The sequence below is a fragment of the Pteropus alecto genome, unplaced genomic scaffold (assembly GCF_000325575.1).
Source record: "Pteropus alecto unplaced genomic scaffold, ASM32557v1 scaffold13, whole genome shotgun sequence".
In the NCBI taxonomy this organism is placed as follows: domain Eukaryota; kingdom Metazoa; phylum Chordata; class Mammalia; order Chiroptera; family Pteropodidae; genus Pteropus; species Pteropus alecto.
In genome coordinates this window covers 9,936,249-9,957,786 of record NW_006434373.1, presented here as the reverse complement: position 1 = coordinate 9,957,786, position 21,538 = coordinate 9,936,249, and the positions used below count along the sequence as shown (strand labels likewise).

Sequence of the window (21,538 nt, the reverse complement as noted above, 5' to 3'; positions counted from 1 at the left end):
ATGTTTCTTCTCACCCTTTTATTAGGGTGGTTATAGATGGACCAACTAATGGTGATTTCTAGACTTACTCAATCATACATACGATCTATTACTTTTCTTAAAGTAAAATGTCTTTTTTGTGTATTACGGGATGAATCGTATCCCCACAAATTCATATGTTGAAGTCCTAAACTCCAGCACCTCAGAATGTGACTAGATTAGGAGACAGGGTCTTTAAGGAGGTCATTAAGTTAAAGCAAGGTCCTTAGGGTGGCCCTAATCCAATCTGACTGGTGTCCTTACAAGAAGAGAAAATTCTGACCCACAAATATCAGAAATGTGTGTGCACAGAAGATGGGCCATGTGAGGATACAGCGAGAAGGGGGCCATCTGTAAGCCAAGGAGAGAGGCCTTAGAGAAATCAACCCTGCTGACACAGTGGTCCTGGCCTTCAGGTCACCAGAACTGTGAGAACATAGATTTCTGTTGTTTACGCCACCATATCTGTGGTATTTTGTCATAGCGAACTAATATATCGTGAAATACAATAATTGTTTGAACATATTCGACTAGCATTACTCGGAACACTACAAAATCCCTTCTGAAAATATCACCATATCCTGCCTCATCAATCTTAAGCTACAGTTAGAGCACATTTTCGAAAATCCTAATATTTCTGGAAGGGTATGGAGCAGTATGAGTGATATTCTTTAAGTACATATGTAACAGAGATTTGTTTTTAACTGCCAATTTTAAAGGCTACATATTTATTTTTACCTTATCTAACGAAAGGAAGCACAAGCGGGGATACTACAGGTGAGGGAAATGTGTACTACTGAGCGGCACACTGCATAATTTAAACTGAACCAAATTATTGTCCACTCATAGGTATTATCATCTTCAAATTATAGCTTGGAGACTACTTAATGCTATGGTCGAATACACGTTTTGGAAAGTATGCTCCAAATGGTTTGATTTATGCCTCCCCTAGCCCCAGACTGGAAGTGTTACTTCACCTCCTCTCCCACACACAAAAGAACGGAATTGGAGAATCCGATCTGTGAGTGATGCGCTTGTGGTCCCCAGAATACAAATACAGCTCTGCACAGACTTCAACACTCCCGCCTCTTCCGCCCCTGAGCTCCTGCTGCTTTCCTTTGTTATGGGGAAATTCTGTTTTCTCAATAAAAAGCTCACACAAAGAGTTCAAGTGCCCTCTGCAGCACAGACGGTGTTCTGTTATACACCCTCTGTTATATACCCTGAAAGCCAGAGACCAGAAAATCAGGGGAGACTCTGGAAATTCAGACTGCAGTTATTTCAATGGAACTAGTTAAAAGTCTGATATAGCCCCAGAAGGCAAGGTGTCCAAAATTAAGGACTGGTAAAGAGGTCTGTCCAGAGGCCAGCCTTAACCTGTGGATTATATGAAGCAAAGTATTTGAACAGAAGACAACTGCCTAGATAACCTATTGTAAAAAATATAAAACAAACAACCCTGACAAACAGTTTACTTAAAACAGTGTTTAAAGAATGAGTGATTTTTGTTTCCATGAAAGGTAAAAGATTGAAAAAGCCTATTTATTCCTGAACTTTCCCTCTAGCCTTTGTGATACATGCCAAAGCAATGAACCAGCACAGAAGCCACAGATAAAACCACCACAGCAACCCAATGACATGTAAATGCAAACAAAGTAAAAGCATCAATAATGGAAGGTACTTTTAACACCAGCACTAAAACCAGTTTATTTCAAATATTCTGCCAACGGTTGATGTTAAACTTAAAATGTTTTAAACATATAAACATGGACAAAATCCTCTAGTCCATTCTGGATCACGCCTTAAGGAAATACCTCATTGTGGAAATATCTCACTGTTAAAAGACCTTAGAATTGTATCACAGAGTTGATATAAAGTGCCATATACTTTAAAGCCTTAAAAACTAAACACGACTAAATATAATTAGATTCTTGGTATCTCATCTATAGTAGGCTCAAGGAATTTAATTTCCGTTTGGCTTGATTAAATCACCAATATAGAGCACCTACCACAGGTAAGGCACTGTGGGTAATTGAAATGCAGACCACAAACCAGTACTACCTACATGGATATTGCAATCTTTTGAGAAAGACAAGTCTCAGTTTGTAAATCTGGGCCTAGTCTAGAGCCAGGTGTCAATTGCTTAGTTAATATTCAATGAATATAAAGTGGATCTAGCACAGAAAATGTGTCTCCTGTACTGGAGTTGAATGAAACCAGTGTCTTCCTGATGAGATCTTTTCCCTGAAATCAACATTATTTTTTCCAAAAAAAGACATAAAGATAATTTTACTTCATTTCAGTTTATAGAGGAAGGAAAAACAAAACAAAACAAAAACTCTATTTTGCTCATGCTGAATGGTATTCCTGAAAAAATTCTTAGAACAAACTATTATCACTAGGTCCATTTTGAAACATGAGGTCTCCTAAGTACACTTGTTTTAAATTAAAGAGAGAAAACTACAGAAACAGACATATAATTGCGTGCATGCCCTTTGTTTTCTAGCCTACAACATATGAAGTCACATTACTAGGGCAGACAGAGAGGCTCAGACATCACATATGTCCCATTGCCATCCTCCCCATTTACTAGAGTAACCTGGGCACTGCACCATAACAGGCCTCTATCTAGCCACATAGATTACTAACCTAGATAACCTCGGTTCCATTATTCTATGCCTCAGTTTCTCCCATTTGGAAAAATAAAGAAAATAATACCCTCTCTCTAAAAACCTTAGAGGGAGGATAATGGAGATTAATTATAGAGCCTCTACAATGAAATCTGAGTTCCTTGTGGGGAAGAACTATATAGACAGAAGGGGTAATTACTGCTATTCAAATAGAAAAGTAAAAATAAAGCAAATCTATTAACATTTATGAAATTAAATCATAGGCAATTTAATTTTAGTAGCATAAAACAAATGGATAGGTTGGCAAATCAAATTAACCACAAAAGTTTGAAGTAATTCACTCTTTCATTCAAGTCTCTTAACTATAAAACGTGAATAAGGTTTTTTAATCCAAGAAAAAGACAAACAAGGAGTCAGTACTTTTAAGACTATTCTTTGCTTCAAAGTCACCATGTCGACTATTCATTAGATTTATCTATATAATTTTATCTAAGAAAAATTATTGTTTTTTCTAAAATTTAGAATGTAAAAATGAGACTGCCCTCCAAAGAGCTCTTTTTTTAACCCCCTGAAGATCACGTATGTAGTATCCACTTCTGACAACCTGAGAGAATGAATCATTGTTTAGTAATAATAATGATCTATATTAACAGAAATTCTACTACCTAGCCCCTTGGCATCCCATTTTGAGCAAGTAACATTCCCTTCTCATCATTTAATGCTACAACCAAGACTAACGTGAGCCTAAGAAAGCTAACATTTCTTCAGCACATACTATGTTCTAACTACCTTGTTAGGGCACTTAAGACACCATATTTCATTAAGGCCTCATAACAAACCCAGGAGAGAGGCATTACACTTCCCTTTATAGGCAAGGACACTGAAAGTTCAAAAAAGTGTGGTTTCACCCAAAGGGGCACAGCTGGTTAAGCTAAGAGCTTAGATTCATGAAGAATAGAAGTGAAACAAATCCCTCTCAGATTGCGTCACCAAAAACACTGCCAATTTTAAAGTCTATTTGTTTTTACCTAATTTAACAAAGAAATCACAAGAAACCACAGGTGACATAAATGTGTTCTACTGCACACCCCACAGCATAATTTAAACTTCCTGAACCAAATTGCTGTTCATTCATAGGCATTATCATCTTCAAGTTACAGAGTGGAGGAGGCGAGGTAATGCTATGGTCAGAGCTCGTGTTTTGAAAAATGTGCTTTAAATAGTTCAACTGTGTGCCCCAGCCCCCAGCCCCAGACTGATGTGTGTTGTTAGCACCTCAAAAGGTAAGCAGACCAACTGGAAGATGAGTAAAACCTCATCTAAGTAATCTGTTGTTTCACTGACATTTTCTGGTTTTAACAATTTCTTTTGAATTATTTTGGCTAAGGAGCATTTTAATAAATTTTATCAAAATCATAAAACAAAAAACAAAGAAAAACCCAAGTATGGTATTATGCTAGATTCTATCTGAAGGTAAACCTTCTTTTTCTTCAGTGGTTGAACTCAACACATTTCCTAGTAAAGTCTTTCTAAAGAAACATGGCAGTTAACATACCTTAGCATTGAGAGGACACACAGACAGGGCACTTCTAAAAAGCTGTTCTTCACTCCGCCACTCACCGCTACGAATCATGCATCTCAGCATGTTTATGAATAAAATCCCCAGTATGAGAGCAGCAATTAGTTTCTTAAGAATAGAGAGAGATGCTAAATGTCAGTAGGAAAATCCATCTAAACGTCTTGGTTATGAATGGCACCCCTCTTGGCCAGTACCTTTTTCTTAGTATGTTTACTGAGAGCTCCAAATCCAAGAGTCAGCAGCATGCAGTATCCAGCACTGGGGAGGTAGAGAACTCTCTCCGCCACCACAAATCCCACTCGAAAGAACAAGTTACTTGCAGGAAGAAATGGGATAATGAGAAATCCCAGGCCCAGTGTAAGGATCCTGGAAAATGAAAAGTACTTAAAATGGCTATTTTCAGACTTCTTAAAAAAATGTCCTACTGAACATTAAAATAATATTAAAGACCTTTCTTCCTCAAGCCATAAGTTGAGAAAAGGTATTATCGGCAGCAAAAAGTTGTCATCAGTAGAGAGGGTTTAGCCTGGCAATATTAGGATAAGACATAAAAATCTTACTAAGGCACTTAACATCATAGAGAAGGCTAAAATTTATAAGTTGCACTATTTATAACAATAAGGTTAGAATGATGACATGTGTGAGGCCTTATTAATTCACTTACTCTTAATTTCTTAACTACACTTCAAACCACATAGGTATTGAATAGCCCGGTGGAAACTGGTCTTAATTAGTCCAACATAGTTTTCATGGGGACCCCCAACTCCAAATATAACAGAAATAATAATACTTAACTAGTTTAAACTTTTTAAAATCTGAAATAAACTAATATCATTTTGGGGACTACATCATCTCCAATTTCAATCAAGTAAAAAGAAAGCTAGCAATGAAACACTTTTGGAACTAGGCTATCATTTCTAATATCCCTCATGACACAAGAGGATGAACTGGGAAGCTAAATCAAATTTGGCGGCTCCTTCCTGGACCCTGTGTCTACAGTATTTTAAAAATAAATCCTTATTGCACATGTGTAAGTGAACTGGGACAAAAGTTTGTTGACCTTTTAGAATTATAAATCAATTTTAGACATAGGTAGATCTAAAACTTAATTTATTTTGAGAAATTACTAAATCTAATTCCATAAATACTTATGTGTAAAAGAAATCACCTTAAATAGTTTTCTTTCTCATGAGACGCATTTGTTTTCCCCTCAATTATTTTCTCAATACCTTTTTTTCCCTCTTATTTTGGTGAGAAAGAATATAGTCTCTTTGGGGCAGCAGTTTATTTTGTACCAAACAACAACAGAAGGAATCACTATAGCATCCACCAGGGTTTTCTGAAGGAGAATTGTGAAATAATGGGCACAGCACACATCAATTACACTCTGTTCTGACCATAAATTACTCTTTACCACCTACCGAGAAAAGGATCTCAAAATGCTACTTCGCAGGAAAGGGGGAGGGGGAGATAAAGCAGTCATCCAATCCCCCCTCTTCCAAGTTCACTCCCTACTAGTCGAAGCCAGCAATGGATTCTAAATGGATGAACTCATCCTAGGCATAAATGTCCTTAGACATTACTTCTGCAAAATCGTTAAAATGATCAGTGCTGCATTTAGCAAAATGCTTCTGACTCAACCCACTGTGGAAGTTAAAATTCAGTGCTGCCTCTTACCTTCTCTTGTGACTGTCTTCGGAGCATAGGGCTTGGCATATTAGGCCAATTAGGCAGAACCAGAGTGCTGCTAGTGCAATTACCCTCCAGTCACCGACTGACTTAATGAGGGGGATGCAGCCCATTGACCAATCAAAACACAGCCACCAGGGGCACAGCAGCAGCCAGGCATTCAATGAATAGTAGTAATTATAGTTTATGGCCTGTCAGTCAAAAGGAAAACAAACATTTATTTGATACTGAACTTGAAAAAATACATATATACCCTAACTTTACTTCTGAGGCATCCATATGCTTCTGTTCTAGGGAAGAGGAGTTGTATAAAATAAATTGTCACTTTGTACATTAGACATGGGGCTACAGTTTGCAATTTATTAAATGAATTCAGATTTTAATAGAGAAAAATACAGCATAGCCACCAGACTCTGCTATATAGTTGTTACATTTTTGGTCAAACTACGTCTGATGAGTGATATCCAAAGTCTGTGACCCAGGCAATTTGAGGCGCAAGGGTCACCTAAGAATAGGATTCTATGATGGTTCTCTTGATTTCTGTTTCCATGAAATGTACCACTAAGAATCTGTAGCTTGACACACTTGTCTTCAAAAAAAGCAAAGCTTTATAAGAGAGTCTTGACACCATTAGAATTTTAAAGATACCACCAATATTGTTATGTTTTGTTTTAACCTTGCCATGTCAATTTCCTTTATGACAAAAGTAACAGGATTCGGGGACACTTTAACGAGGTCGGCAAGAAACCTGACATTAGAAATTAACCACTCTTTAATTGTGACTATCATGGAAATACAAGGGGCTAATATCCTCTCATTGACCTAATAAAAAGGCGGTTCCATTCTAGAATATCCCTCATGATAGCAAACAAACACAGAGGTGTTCCATTTACTAGGGATTTTGTGGGTGTGCTGGGAATGAGATGAGGAGGAAGGATGAAGAATCTAGGAATGTGGCCGAAGGACTCAGAACTCACCCGGACCAACACGCTGTCGGCAAAGGAGGCGGGGTTGTCTACTTCTGTGAATGCCGGCGGGCCAGTGCCCATGATTTTCCAGCGCATGTAGAGCACCCCTGTGCCCCCCAAGGCCAGTAGGGTCATTCTGAAGAGGAAGCCCCCATTCCTGAGCACGCCAGTATTCTGAAAGGACACCGCAAAGCCCCTGATGTCAAAGATTTTCAAACAAAAGTGTGGCCAAGCCAGGTACAAATGTGCAGCGATTCTGCCTGAATTGCGTTGACTCTGTGCTTTAAAAGGCTGGCTAATTTAGCATTCAAAATCGCAAGAAAACTTCAAAAATGGCATTTTAAATCAGCTGGTACTTGACATTTTCCATGTCTGGGCGGAAGACAAAAGTATATACTCACCTCTAATGACTTGTCTTTATGTAGTACCTTCTGGACAATTTCCAGAACATTTAATTTGCCTATCACCAAGATGTCAAAGACTGCATTTAAACCCTAAGGAAGAAAAACAAGGCAATCAGTGGTGGGAGCGCCTAACTGATTAGGTAAGCAATTATACTTCACAATTTTATTGCTGAATCTAGACAAGGAATGTAGATTAGATAATTATAGGAGATCTTCAGCTCTAAAAAACCCCCCAAAAAACAACAACTTATTTTTCCTATGAAATCAGCCCATGGTAATATATTATAACAAATTTATTAGCTAGTAAATTTGTTAGTCATAATTTCATTGTCTGCATGTAAGAGTACTATAAGATTCAGGATAGCTAGAAATTAGGACATCAAAAGGGATATTTCCTTCCTTTTGTTTCCCTCTTACAGTCCCTTGATTGGTATAACAGAGTGGTTACCCACGCAGTTACTATGCCTATAACATAAAGGAAGCCATCCACCTCAGAAATCCAGCCACATAAGTAATTACACCTCAAAAACCTCAAGTGCTGACTTCAGCAAGTGTAGCAGAAGTAGAAGCAGAACATGTAGAATAGTCTGTGATGGGCCTTTGCAGATCTCTCAAGTTCAGACTCTTAATTGTCTATCAGCTTTCTGTTCTTATTGGGCACATGGCCAGATTGCATTTCCTAGCCTTCCCTGCAGTTAAGCATGGACATGTGACTGAGTTCCAGCCTATGGAACGTGGAAAGAAGTGATAATGCCTCATCTCGGAGGTCTGGTTACAAACCTGCACATACTCCACCACTCCGTTTCCCCTTCCAGTTGGCTGTGATGGAGACAATGGAGATGATCGGAGTGACTTTGGGAACCACGCACTGAAGGTGGCAGAGCCTTTGCCGGCCTGGGTAACTATGTGGAGGACAGCTACCTCTGTCGTGTGAAGCCCTTGCCCAGGACTGTTAGGTGAATGATAAATAACTTTAATTATGTGATGATGCCACTGCATGCTGAGTGTGATACTGTAGCTCCACCCATGCTAACAAGCTTCCAATACCACCGTGATAGCTTCTTTCCAGCAGGTCAGGGCTGTTTTTGCAGCTACTACACCTATAAGTTACAGGCTAAAGACTAGATGAGCCTTGGGGTCTATTGTCTAATCTGCAATAGACTTTCCACAGATGTCACTGCTGCAGACAATATCACCTATCACAACTCCCTACCCAATAAAGTGGTCAGATTATGAATATACATACAGCATATTTGGATAACACTGCCCCCGAATGACTTGGGTCTTTTTAATATGGGGCTTTGTGGCAAAGAAGATCATAAATCATCAGAAATCAGTAGTAATTCATGGCTTTCAGAGCAAGGATGACATTCCTACTTAACCCTCTCCCAGAAATGCTGGGAGCCATTAATTATCTAATACATGGGCCAGTGCTGGGTTAATCATTTCCAAGAATCCTGATTTTATTCACCCACACGAAACATGATTTTAGTGGGTCACAGAAGACCATTTCTGCATGGGTTTAAACCATTTTCTAGAAGGCAAAAGCTCCCTGTTGAGCTGCCGCCGTCTTTTTACACTGGTTGCTTTTCTGCCTGTGAGCTAAAGGATAGTCAGCAAAGGGTGATGGGGTAATGTCGTCATGACGACTAAGTCAAATACAAGTTTGGCACTTACTTCTCCTTCTCATTTAAATAAATCATTTAAATGTCCACATTTTAATCAAATTCTTGAAAACAGCTATATTTCACTGTATGTTTATTCATAGAAATTCAACCTAATTCTTTAGTGCTTTTCAAACATTAATGGGAGTCACCTTGGGACCTTGTTAAATGGAGATTCTGATTCAGCAGGCCTGGGGTAAGGTCTGAAACCTTTCTAAATGTTTCTAATAAGGTCCCAGATGATGCTGATGTGACTGGTCCTCAAACCACACTGTGAGAAGCAAGGTTCAGAGCAGTGATTCTCAACTGGACAACTCTGCCCCACAGCAGATGCTTGGCAATATCTGGAGACATTTTAGGTTGTCACAACTGAGGGGGTCTTACTGGCATCTAGTGAGTAGAGGCCAAGGATACTGCTAAACATCCTACAATGCGCAGGACAGCCCCCTAAAAGAAAGAAGATCCAGTCCGAAATGTTGATAACACCAAGGTTGAGAAACATTGGTTTCAAGCAAACTTTTAAACAGTAACTCATGAAATTCAAGTATCTTTGCACAGTAAGTAATTCTTTCAATACCATTTCCTAGCTAGCTAACCTTAACGTTACAAATTGAAACAAAACACTGATCTTTGCCTTGACTTCTGTAAAACCCTGGATAGCTCTTACTGCTCTTTCTTTCCCAAGGTATTCCAATAAGAGCCATTCACATCTCACATCTTTGTTTTTTATTTCTCTACCTCATTATTAATTTTCTGTTAATAATGTAAGGCAGAAACTTGGCTAGAATGGAGAAAAAGAAAAGTGGATTTCAATGTCTCTCTCTTCCTGGGGCTTCAATGCAGATCACACCATGCAGGTGTGTGCCTCTACTCTTCAAAGGTCATCTCCTCTCTTCTTTCATATTTCCGGTCGAAGCCAAGTATAACATAACATACACTCAATGCCTGTTTAATCAGGACCGGAAGCATCAATGGGGTCAGTTCACGTATTTCGGACTGCTGAAATATGAGAGGATCTAAGAAAATTCAAACCGTTCTTTTATTTTTTTCTACATGACTTTGCCAAGAGAAAAATCTCTACTCTTTAAGAACTTCCCTCTCTTCATTTCCACCAGTTGCTAAGGATAGTCAACTGAGACAGTCCATTCCCATATGAGACACCAGGATTGTGAGAGGACAAGTAATTGGCCCAGAAAGGTCTACAAAGGTAGGCCAGCAATGGGATGCAATAGAGGAGGTCACACGGGCAGGGCCAGACCAATTTGTTTATATGGGAGAGGCGAGGGTGCATATAGAGCAGGCCCTGACTGTCTTGGGTCTTACCAGCACAGTGATCCCTTGCTCTTTGCACAGCATGGCCACAGCTCCCAGAATGATACTCAGCAACACCCAGAATGTAGAATGTGTTCCCTCCTTATTACCTGCCAGTTAAGAAAAATGACAAACATGAAAGTCACGCAACACATTTATTAACCGATGTCACTCCAATAAATTTAATAATAAAAAGAGTCATGCAATACAGCTCAGTCTTGTCAGCACCAGGAATTAATTTTTTTTTTTTTTAAGGAACTAAAATTTTGAGCATGCACCTTATATAGCCACAATTTAAAAACAGAGTTTGGTCTTCTGACAGCCTTTCTCTGTGGGAGAGTGTGTTAGACCCCTACATTTCTGGTTAGACAACATCCCTTCTTAAGGTGCACCTTAGCAGGTGCCCAGAGCTTTTAAGGGCATTGTAACGAAGCCGTTAGCCACAAAGACATTTCATTGCAGAGTTCCCATGGGTCAAGCTCCTTCTTCCCAACCTGTCAATCACCTAATAGGCCATCCTGACGAGTTATGTTGAGAACTCCCACTGAGAGTGTAAGCACTACATCTGGTTGCACAATGACCCCGACAGTTACTGCTGCTGTCACAATGATGGGAGTGATGGGAATGACTGAGCAGCTCTGAGAACCTCTACCACTCTGGGGATAGAAGTCTGGGCTCTCTGAACATCAGGTGGCATAAGATGGGTCTGCTCTGCTCCCCAGTGTGGAATAGCTCTGACCTGTGAAGGATACAGGACCACTGCTGACAGAGTGCTGGTACCCACCCAGCACCTGAGGCAAGTAAAGGTATAGGTCAGGTTGGGCTGCCAACCTGCATGGGGACTCAAGCACCAACAGGAAGCTGAAACATCACTAGAAATGTGAATGCTATAGTAAGAAGTTTGGATGGGGCTGAGCTTGAGTTAGCAACCCAGGGTCCCTACGCTGCCTTCTGGGGAAAAAGGGTCTGGCTATATACCGTTTGGTGGGTGGTATCTGCAATTTAGGGGCCAGAGCTAAACTGCTTGGGAGGAGAAGAAAGGCTACATTTAGTGCTTATCTCTGTTCTTCCTTTGTGAGGCTCTCACCTCCTCATCTAGATAGATGGTAAACTAACAATTCAAAGAGACAGGTTTGAAGTGGGTCAAAGAGAACCCGCTTGGAGGATGCAATCATCAGCTTGTCTGGGGTGCCTATGAATCTTGATTCAGTTTCACTTAACACCAGAACTCCTGGTCTAAATTTCAGACCTGTCATTTACTATGTGACCCTGAGCAAGTTAATTATATTCAGTCTCAATGACATCATCTATAAAATGGGGGCAACTCACCTACATATTCCCTATTTGAGAGGGAAAATTATGTAGAAATATCTAGCCATTTGTGTTAAAAATTACATAAATATGCTTGTAAGTTGCAAAACATATCTCTGGAAAACATGCAAAAAACTACTGTAGTTTCTGAACAATTTTAAGAAGAAAAATTCAGGTAGTGGAGGGAGGAAGTCTTACTTCTTATTGTATAAGCTTTCACACCTTTAAAAGTTTCTTAACTCTGTGCATGTATTAAAAACCATACATTAAAAAAAATCATTTGGTATGGTGCTGGGACCATAGAAAGCATTCAATAAATGTTTGTTGCACATGAATCAACAAAACTGCCCCTGGTTCCAGAGAGATAGATTTCCAATGGGGCTTTGAAGTAGTGGCGAAGGCTGTCACTTTGTCACAAAAATGTGTCAAGCTCATTACGTAGTGAAAAGGTACACTTTGGTTCTCATTTAAATGGCTTGATCAGGAACCCAACAATTACATGTTTGGGGATAGATGGAGAAGGTGAGAAGAAAGAGAGAGAGACAGAGAGTGAGGGGGCGAGAATGGGGGTGTGTGTGTGAGAGACAGACAGACAGACAGAGACAGAGGGGGACAGAGAGAGAGAGACTGAAACCAACACAAGTGTATTTAGGGGTGTGTGTGTGCGTGTGTGTATGATGAAGATCCTGAATGAAGTGATATAAAAAGTCCTGTGAGTACTTAAGAACTAGTCAGCAAAGCTCCATGATGGAAGCCCGAGGCTTCCAGTCCAGGAACAAGCACAGGGTCTGGGGTGGGGGGCACCCCTCACCTCATACGTTCTGTGTGTAGGTGGTGACTCCTCTCAAGATGAGGAGGGTCTACACCCAGCTGAGGCCCTGGATTCTCAACAAACTGAGCAGGACTAACCCCCAGGATGGCCTACCCCTGAGCTGGTCCTGCCAGACTGCTAGAGGGCCCAGTCAGCTCGCTGGGAAAATGTCCTCATTCACGAACAGGCTCCAGTACAGGAGGCATTCGGAAGTCAAGCAGAAAAGATGTACGGGCTGATATTTTCTGACCTTTTCAGCTGTTTTGGGGAATTTCTGTTTGCCAAATTTCCAGGTTTAGTGTACAAAGAGGCAGCATAGATATAATACATAAAATGTTATTTGGTTATTATAGTTGAGGCACTTTAAAGCTTTCCACGAGGCCAACTGATCAACAGTAAAGCCTTAATGAGGCTTTAAATTCCATTGTCTCCTAAAACACAATGAATACTCTTGTTTTAAGTTTTATCAATCTTTCCTGTGGCCTACAGGGTAAAGGTGACTCTTCTGAGAATGGCATTTAAGGCCTTGTTGACCTGGCCACATGGCTTTTCTGGGCCAGGATTCCAGGCACACCTACCAGATTGCTCTCGCTTTGCTTTGTGTATTCTGTTCTCTTTGGCTACAATGCCCCTGGCAAAATCATCTTATACAGCTGTCAAATGTCAGTCTGCAAAATCCCACCCTCCCAGGCATCTTCCTTTTTCAATACACTTGTTTTACTCCACAGTTGGAATAGTAAATAGTCTTACGTCTGTGTATTTGGTGCCCCTGAGGACAGGGTCTGGCTCACGTACCTCGGTGTCCCTAGTTGACCCCCTAGATTAAGTTAGGTCTAGCTGTAGCACCGTAAACTGCACTTATCACAATCTATCACTACATTCTTCACACAGTTTATTACAAATACTCAATGTCCTGAATTTCCCCCCAGACAGGGGGAAGGGGAGATAACTCTCAACCTCAGCACTACTATTTGGGCTGGTTAATTCCTCGTTGTGCAGGTTGCTCTGTGCATCAGAGAATGTTTAGCAGGACCCCTAACTTCTCCACATTAGATTCCAGTAATAGTCTCAGCCCTCAGCTGTGACAACCAAAATGTCACAGATTATGCCAAATGTCCTGGGGGTGGGGGGAAGAAATCACCCCCAGTTGAGACCACTGCCCTAAAGTGTGGTCTATGGACATGCCCTTGGATCCTGTTAGAAACAGACTCTCAGGCCCCTGCCCAGTCCTGCAAAATCAGAATCTGCCTTTTAACCAGGAGATTCTGATGCAGCTAAAGGCGGAGAAGCATCACCCTAGATAGGAAGCTTGTTCACAGCTCATCCCTGCCACCATGCCTAGCTTGTAGTAGCAACTCAAATTTTTATTGATAGGATCCACAGCATCTGCCTGACTCTGGAACAGCAACACATGGTCAGTGAATGAAATGAGGGTGTCCTGTCTACCAAAAAGGGCAATAAGCCCACAAATCATAGAACCACAGTAAGAGCTGCAGTAGTGCTTCTGAGAGGTTGTACATATAATCTCCCTTGCAGCGATGGAAATGCTGAAATCCTTTCCATAATGTTTCCAGCAGGGGGCCACGTGGCCTTGACTTCAGTAACTTCTGAGATGGGTATTAAGTTTCCATGACAGCCCATTTCATTTTTAAACTTTGGGCTGTTAGAATATTCTTTCTTGGAGTGAGCCCAAGCCTGCCTCCCCAGTCTTCTGGTCTAGAGCAGTCTCTCTCCAATTGTTCAGGTGGCACAGTGCCCAGAAGCCAAGCTCTTTACTGAAAACCATTATATATCAGAATATTTAGTTCCATCAAGTAAACTAAGGATAATTTTACTTGCAGAAATTAATTACATTATACATACCGAATACCAAAATAGCACAATTACGAGCAACAAAAACAATAAAACCCTGTTTCATTAAACATGATCGCATCTTGAGTGTTTATATTTTTATTGGAACATTATTTTCTTTGGGCATTTGCTAGGACTCATTAGCAGACAATTGTTTGTAGACACCAATGCCTTTCAAAAAATTATGGCCAAAATAACCTTAAAGCTAATGTATTGTTTAACACCTTTCAGGATATGATTTTAAGAAAGGCTCTACATGTTTTAGCAGCATAGCACAAGGGGGTCCAGCTGGCAAAATAGAGGTGATCACAGTTCACAGTGTGCCATGCCAGAGCATGGGAGAAGGCTATGCCTTCTGACATATGACAGAAATGGATGGCAGATAGCACCCTCAAGGCTTGTCTCTCCATCTTGGTGTACGTATGGTTCATTTAGCTCTTTCTCCCGTAATACTTTTTCCTGAGTCTATGTCATACTTCTCTCAGGATTCCCTCATGTTAGAAGTTTATATGTAGATAGATACCTTTAATTATAAACAAACCTATTATTTACCACAAGGTCTCCTCTGCAGATAAACAGGGTAAAAGACACCCCGACTCTGGCTCCCATGCCCCTCCAGGCCCCACACCAGACCCTGCTCCAGGCCCGGCATGAGGAGATGGCACTATGGCCCCTGGCCTCAGCCTGCTGTTTTCATGTCCACTAAGCATTAGGATTAGTGAGTTTGGTGGAAACAAAATGGACCTCTCATCCCATTGCCTGGATTTGATTTTTTTTAAGCTTCCCCTACTCCCGTAATTTGTGTTCTTAACTCTTAACAAAACATAATGTGATATCCCAATGCTCCCTGTTCTTAACATTAAAAGTAGGTCCCCTGATCATTTTACATTTCTTCCTAGAAAAACTGAATTAAGCTTCTATTTTGCTTGACTGTAACATGGATTAATTTTTCCCCCATGGACAGTGGCTTTGGATAGGAAAAAAAAATTCCCAACTCCTTCATTAAAACACCCAAAAGACTGTTCTTAAAAGCATTCCATTAACACAAAGTTAAATTACTACAGGAATGCGAAAGTCATGGGCTCATATTCCACTTGTCTGGAATTTAAAATGGCTTTCTCAGGTGGCTAAATCAGAGATTTCACTGAATACAGAAAAAATAACATACAGAAAACACAGTCTTCAGATTTACTGATAGCTTTCTCCCTACTCACCCCATAATTTCATCACACTTCTCAAAACCAAAATTTCTGTAGGGGACCAAGTTTCCCTCCACCTCTCAAATCCTCTATCACAGTTCTTGTGGAAGAGTCCTACTCTTTAATTTTCTCTTATATGTCTGATTTTTGTTCAAACATATGCACTATGAAAACATATGAAAGATGAAGACAATGCCTCTTTGCTCAAGAAGTTTCTTCAGTTTTAGTGATTATTAAATATTAAGTGTTGCTTCTCAACAGTGGCAATTTCAGAGCAAAGGCAAAATTTCAGTGGTCAGACATAAACCTAGTGATGGCTCACATTCAGAAAAGCATTCCAGACTGCCACTGTCCAGAAGAGGAGGCATTATAGCTAATGAGCACTTGAAATTTATATAGTTACTACTGAGACATGTTGTAAGTGTCAAACACACACCTGATTTTGAAGACTTTGGTATAAAAAATGTAAAATATTTCATAATTTTAAAATATTTCATAATTTTAAAATATTATAATTTAGAAGTTATAATATTTTTGATATATTGGGCTAAATAAATTGTATTGTTAAAACTCATCTCACCTATTTCTTTTTATAATAATAATAATAATAATAACGTGGTTACTAGAAAATTTTAAGTTACATGTATGGCTCACATTGTATTTCTACCGCACAGCACTGTCTACATCATATGCTCAAAGACCCAGCTCACAGATGAACTTTGGCACATGGCTATGTTTGTATTCCAAGTCTGCCTTTGAAAACTTGGAAAATATAAAATGAGTTTGTCTATTTAAATCCAATTCTTTCTCCCCTCATCCCTACCAGATTAGCCACTAGATAGTTTATCAGGAATCATAAGACTAAGCATTCACATACACTTCGGTTTTTCCAGACTCTCAGCTGGAAACTTAAGTAATATTTATAAACTATTTTATGTAAATCAAAGGGGTCTCTTTACAAATGTGTGGTACGTATGTGCATGATAAACCAAAGCCAATGTACATGGCACTGACAAAGTGTTTCGGGTACTGGGGGTGAATAGAAAAAGACTCATAAAAATTAAATCATTAACTGGAAAGCTGATCCTGAGTTTGGAGACAGCCTAGCCTAACAGACTTCTTGTAATACGACCTGCTGTAGTATCATTTTACACATGTAATTCCCCTAATTAGAATTTTCTTTGAGTCTTGATTTGTCAAGGTCATTAATGCTAATAATTGCCAATATACCGCATAATCTAGGTGAATTTGGACTTTGTGGTTTTGTGACTATGTTCTTATTTAATAACTATGCAAATCATTCTTTTATTTCTAAATTTGAGCATTTTAATAAGACAACTGTAACAAATAATGGCAGGCCACCTTGCATATAGTTAGCATTCAATAAAAATCTGTGCAATCAGGAAATAGTTTCATTTATACCATGTCTGTCTGTCTTATTTAATTGCCATATTTTTATGCAATTATGAGATGTAATTTAATACTAAAAAGTTGATAATTTGTTTAATGTGAACAAATACAACCAAAAGTCAAGTATTTTCATTTTAATTTAGTCTTTGAACCTCCTCACAATGGAGTAATTTCCATCACATAAGAGACTCTTTTTTAAAATATAAATTATTTTTAAAAAATTACATGTGCACTATTAAGCATAGGAATGAAAATTAAAACCACAATGAGATATTACCTGACACGTGTCAGAATGGCTATCTATCATCAATAAATCAAAGAACAACAAGTGTTGGCGAGGATGAGGAGAGAAGAGAACTCTCATACACTGTTGGTGGGATTGCAAACTGGTACAGCCGCTATGGAAAACAGTACAGAGGCTTTCTCAAAAAATTAAAAATGGATATACCTTTTGACCTGGCAATTTCATTTCTAGGTATTTATCCAAAGAAAACCAAAACAATAATTCATAAAGATCTATGCACTATGTTCGTGGTAGCACAATTTACAATATCCTAAATATGGAAGCTCAATAATTCATAAAGATCTATGCACTATGTTCGTGGCAGCACAATTTACAATAGCCTAAATATGGAAGCAACCTAAATGCCCATCAATAGATGATTGGACAAAGAAGTTATGGTTCATATATAAAATGGAATATTATTCAGCCATTGAAAAAATGAAATTCTACCATTTGCTATGACATGGATGGACCTAGAGATTATTATGCTGAGTGAAATAAGTCAGACAGAGAAAGATAAATACCATATGATTTCACTTATATGTGGAATCTAAGAAACAAAAAGAACAAACTAATCAAAAACAGACTTGCAAATATAGAGGGCAATCTGGTGATGGCCAGAGGGAAGGGGATGTTGGGGGCTGGGAGAATGGGGTACAGGATTAAAAAGTACAAATTAGCAGTTGATAGATGGTCACAGGGATGGGGAGCATGGCAAAGAGGAATGCAGTTAGCAGTAATGTAATGGCTGGAGAGCCAGAGAAGAGAAAGAGCAATTAGAGGGATCATTTTATAAACTATATAAATGTCTCACTAATGTACTGTGTACTTGAAACTAATAATAAAATAATTTTTTTTAAAAAAATAAGCATAGGAAAAATTGATTATTTTAATTTAAAATTCAGAAGTAACTGTTAAAAAAGAGTAAAAATAAATCCTGAGAGGCAGATGTCGCCTCCAGTGCAGTTGCATTTGTGAATATTTTTATTCAAAAAAACTTCCCAAATATGGAATTCTAACTGGTGTAGAGCTCTCAGGATGTTACCTTTATCCAGAGTTCTCCATCTCATCTCCACTCAGTCTGCTAGATTTTAAGTACCAATGACCCAGGAGAAAAGATAAAACAAAACAATTTTTTCTACCATGCAGCATCTCTCATCACTTAAGACAACAACTTGTTCTAAGATAATTATACAGCATTAGCAAACATCGACAGTTTATGATCCAAAACTTAATAGAGACTGGCCTAGAAAACGTTTTCTTTGTTTCTGTATATGTCTCTATTATCTAAGAAAATTCAGTCACTTAGGTAAATGGAGGCAAAGGCTAATGAAGTGGAGGGAGCACAGGAGTAAAAAAAAACAAACCATAAAATGCATTAACAGAAAGACACTTGTCAGTGCTAACACCCACAAGTGCCAACAGATGTGATCAATTTAATGAAGCATGTGCCTTGGATTTGGCACTGCTTTCCAGTGGGAAGATCTTTCAGAAAAAGCATCACATTGTATGAGCTACCCTCTTCACCATTCAATGCCTGGCATCTCTACCGTCTTGAAACTGGCATGTCAAGTTGTGTGTGGGAACCACGCCACCCTGACAGGTGGCCCGACTCTCTCTGCCAGAGCGACACAATGAGCATCAGATTCTCGTTCCAAAAGTTGGAGCCAACTAAGCAGTGCTTCCACCCACAGAATGAAGAAGTCAGACATTACCGGTCTACATTACAGGATCATTTTGGGAAAATCGAGCAATGCAGGAACTGAAGAAACACGAAGGCAGAGAAAAGAGAACACACACGAATACCACTGTCACAATTCAGCAGGCAGGGGCCCCAAATCTAAAAACAAGGCTCCTACACTATGTTAAGTTACACAATTGCCCTATTTTTTTTTTTAAGTTAGCATGATGCTAAGTCAAGGAAAAACAGGTGTCTTAAGTCAGAATGAAGATATGAAGAAATAATATCCCAAGAGTAAGAGTCATCCTGTTTTAGTTCCCTAAACTATAAGGAGAGCAATACAGCAAAGGAAGTTCAAGAATGTAAAGCAGTTAAGATTTAAGATCATGTCTTTTATAATAGATTAGAATTTAAAATGGTTGTTCCAGGTATGTAGCAAATTCATTTCCCTCCCAAAAAGATTCTGTCCTCCCCACTATAAGTGACACTAATTAAATTTCTCTTTTTAGTTCTAACTCCCATGAAACAAGTACTTTAAGGTATTAGTTTAGAGAAAAAATTATTCTGGCTATTCTAGCAAGTGTATCCTGTGGAGAGATTACCTGTTTCCAAGCCAAAATACTAAACTTTAAGAGGTATAAGTTCTGACAAGATGTCACATCATAAGAATAATACTTTTTGTTTTGAGCATTCAGAAATAATAACCAGTACACCATCAACTTCATCTGACTTAGGGTTTTTCTTTTTTATAAGAAACATATGCTTCCTTTATAAGGACATTTCCTTTTTAAAAAAGGATTGTATTGCAAAAGATCTTGCTTGGAGATATTCTACATAAGCATGCGCGTGCATGCGCGCACATACACACACACAAGCAGACAAAAATGTTATGTTAGTAGATTTTCTTTCATTTTCAGAAGTGCCAGGATTCCGGTGGTTAGCATAGAATTGCTTGTTAATAGACTCAGATAGTTAAATATTGTCCAGAGCTTTATAATATAGATATCACATCTACAAAGAAAGCTAATGAGGTTACCAAAAAGAAATGTATCCTCTTAAAGAGCTTTTAACTCATTAAATTATTAATTTCTGAGTGCATAATTTTTTGTTTCCTTATAAAAAATATTAAATCTGTTCCTCTGTAAAAATCTCTCTTGAACTTCAAGTTTATATGTAACTAATGTTGGACCTTTCACTGAATTTATGTTCAGATCCAAAAAGAACAAAGACCAGGTCTCTTTAAACATAAGTTTAAACAATAAATAGCATCATTATTGGTATCCAATAAATATTGGACTGAATTTCCACCACAAAAGAGCTTTGATTCTCAGCTGAACATTTAAAAACATGTGGACGACATGAGCAACGGGAACAAGGAATCATCATTGCCATGACACGTGTTTACCACTTGGCTTTTTGTACAGTCCACACTGCCTAGATGGGGGAAATAAAAATGTATGACTATTTCTTAAGCTATCTCAAAGTCTAGATGAAAATATATACAGCTGAATGTCTATTAGTATCAAGGGCTCTTCTCTACTGGATTCAGGGAAATTTAATAGAGAGTAAATAAAATAAATTAGCAGTATAAAATAGAAATACCACATGATCCAGCAATTCCATTTCTTACTATTTATTCAAAGGAAATGAAATCACTATCTTAAAAAGATATCTATAGCCCTATGTTTATGGCAGCATTACTTACAGTAGCCAAGACACGGAAACAATGGAAGTGTCTACTGACGGATGAATGCATAAAGAAACTGTGGCATATTCATACAATGGAATATTATTTAGCCATAAAAAGGAAATCTTGCAATTTGTGGCAATATGATGGATCTTGAGGGCTTTATGCTGAGATAAGTCAAAGACAAATACTGCATGATCTCACTATTATGAGAAATCCGAAAAAAAATAAAAAATCATAGAGTCCATATCAGTGGTTGCCAGAGGCAGGGGTGGGAGGATGTGGGCAAAATGGATGAAGATGGTCAACAGAAAAAAAAATCACAGAGTCCATATCGGTGGTTGCCAGAGGCGGGGGTGGGAGGATGTGAGCAAAATGGATGAAGATGGTCAACAGGTACAAATTTCCAGTTATAAAACAGTCCTGGGATTATAATGTACAGCATGGTGGCTGTAGCTAATAATACTATATTGCATTTTTGAAAGTTGCTAAGAGAGAAGATCTTGTAAGTTCTCATCACAAAAAAAATAATTGTAACTGTGTGGTGATGAATGTTAACTTACTATGGTAATCATTTTGCAATACTTACAAATATCAAATCATTATGTTGTAAGCTTAAAATGAATATGTTATATGTTGATTACATCTCAATAAAAAAGTAAACTATATTCCAGGGCAAACAAAGAAATTAGCAGTACAGAGGTCATAGTTATCTATTCTGTATAAATGGATCATGAAAAGAAGGGGTTACTTATTAAGTGCCTGCTGTGAGGTGGGGACAGGGAGGGAAAGGTTAACAGGGAAGTATGGTGAACCAGAATATTCTGCTCCTTGAGCATTCTGAATATCAGAAGCTTCATTTTAATCAAAATATACTAGACTCTAAGCCCTTTAAGGGCATGAACTGTGTCTTTCTAGTTTTTGTATCCATAACACTGGACACAGGGCCTGGTTCATAGCAATGCCCTTAATGTTTGATTAATTATTGGTGAAAGAATGAATAGCCAAAACTGATAAGCCTCTATGGTATTTTTGAACGGAA

The 21,538-nt window shown here is 38.7% G+C and overlaps 1 protein-coding gene across 1 annotated transcript in view; it reads right to left on the bottom strand.

Moving 5' to 3' along the window:
* The window catches only part of TMTC4 (transmembrane and tetratricopeptide repeat containing 4), a 53,808-nt gene that overhangs the window by 17,242 nt on the left and 15,028 nt on the right, over nt 1-21,538 (bottom strand). Inside the window, exons 5-10 of the mRNA XM_006909385.3 lie at nt 10,276-10,373; nt 7,286-7,378; nt 6,894-7,058; nt 5,905-6,107; nt 4,422-4,593; nt 4,204-4,335 (exon numbers count right to left, since the gene is read on the bottom strand). Of these exons, the coding sequence (XP_006909447.1) occupies nt 4,204-4,335; nt 4,422-4,593; nt 5,905-6,107; nt 6,894-7,058; nt 7,286-7,378; nt 10,276-10,373 (863 nt within the window). The remainder of the gene's footprint in view (nt 1-4,203; nt 4,336-4,421; nt 4,594-5,904; nt 6,108-6,893; nt 7,059-7,285; nt 7,379-10,275; nt 10,374-21,538) is intronic.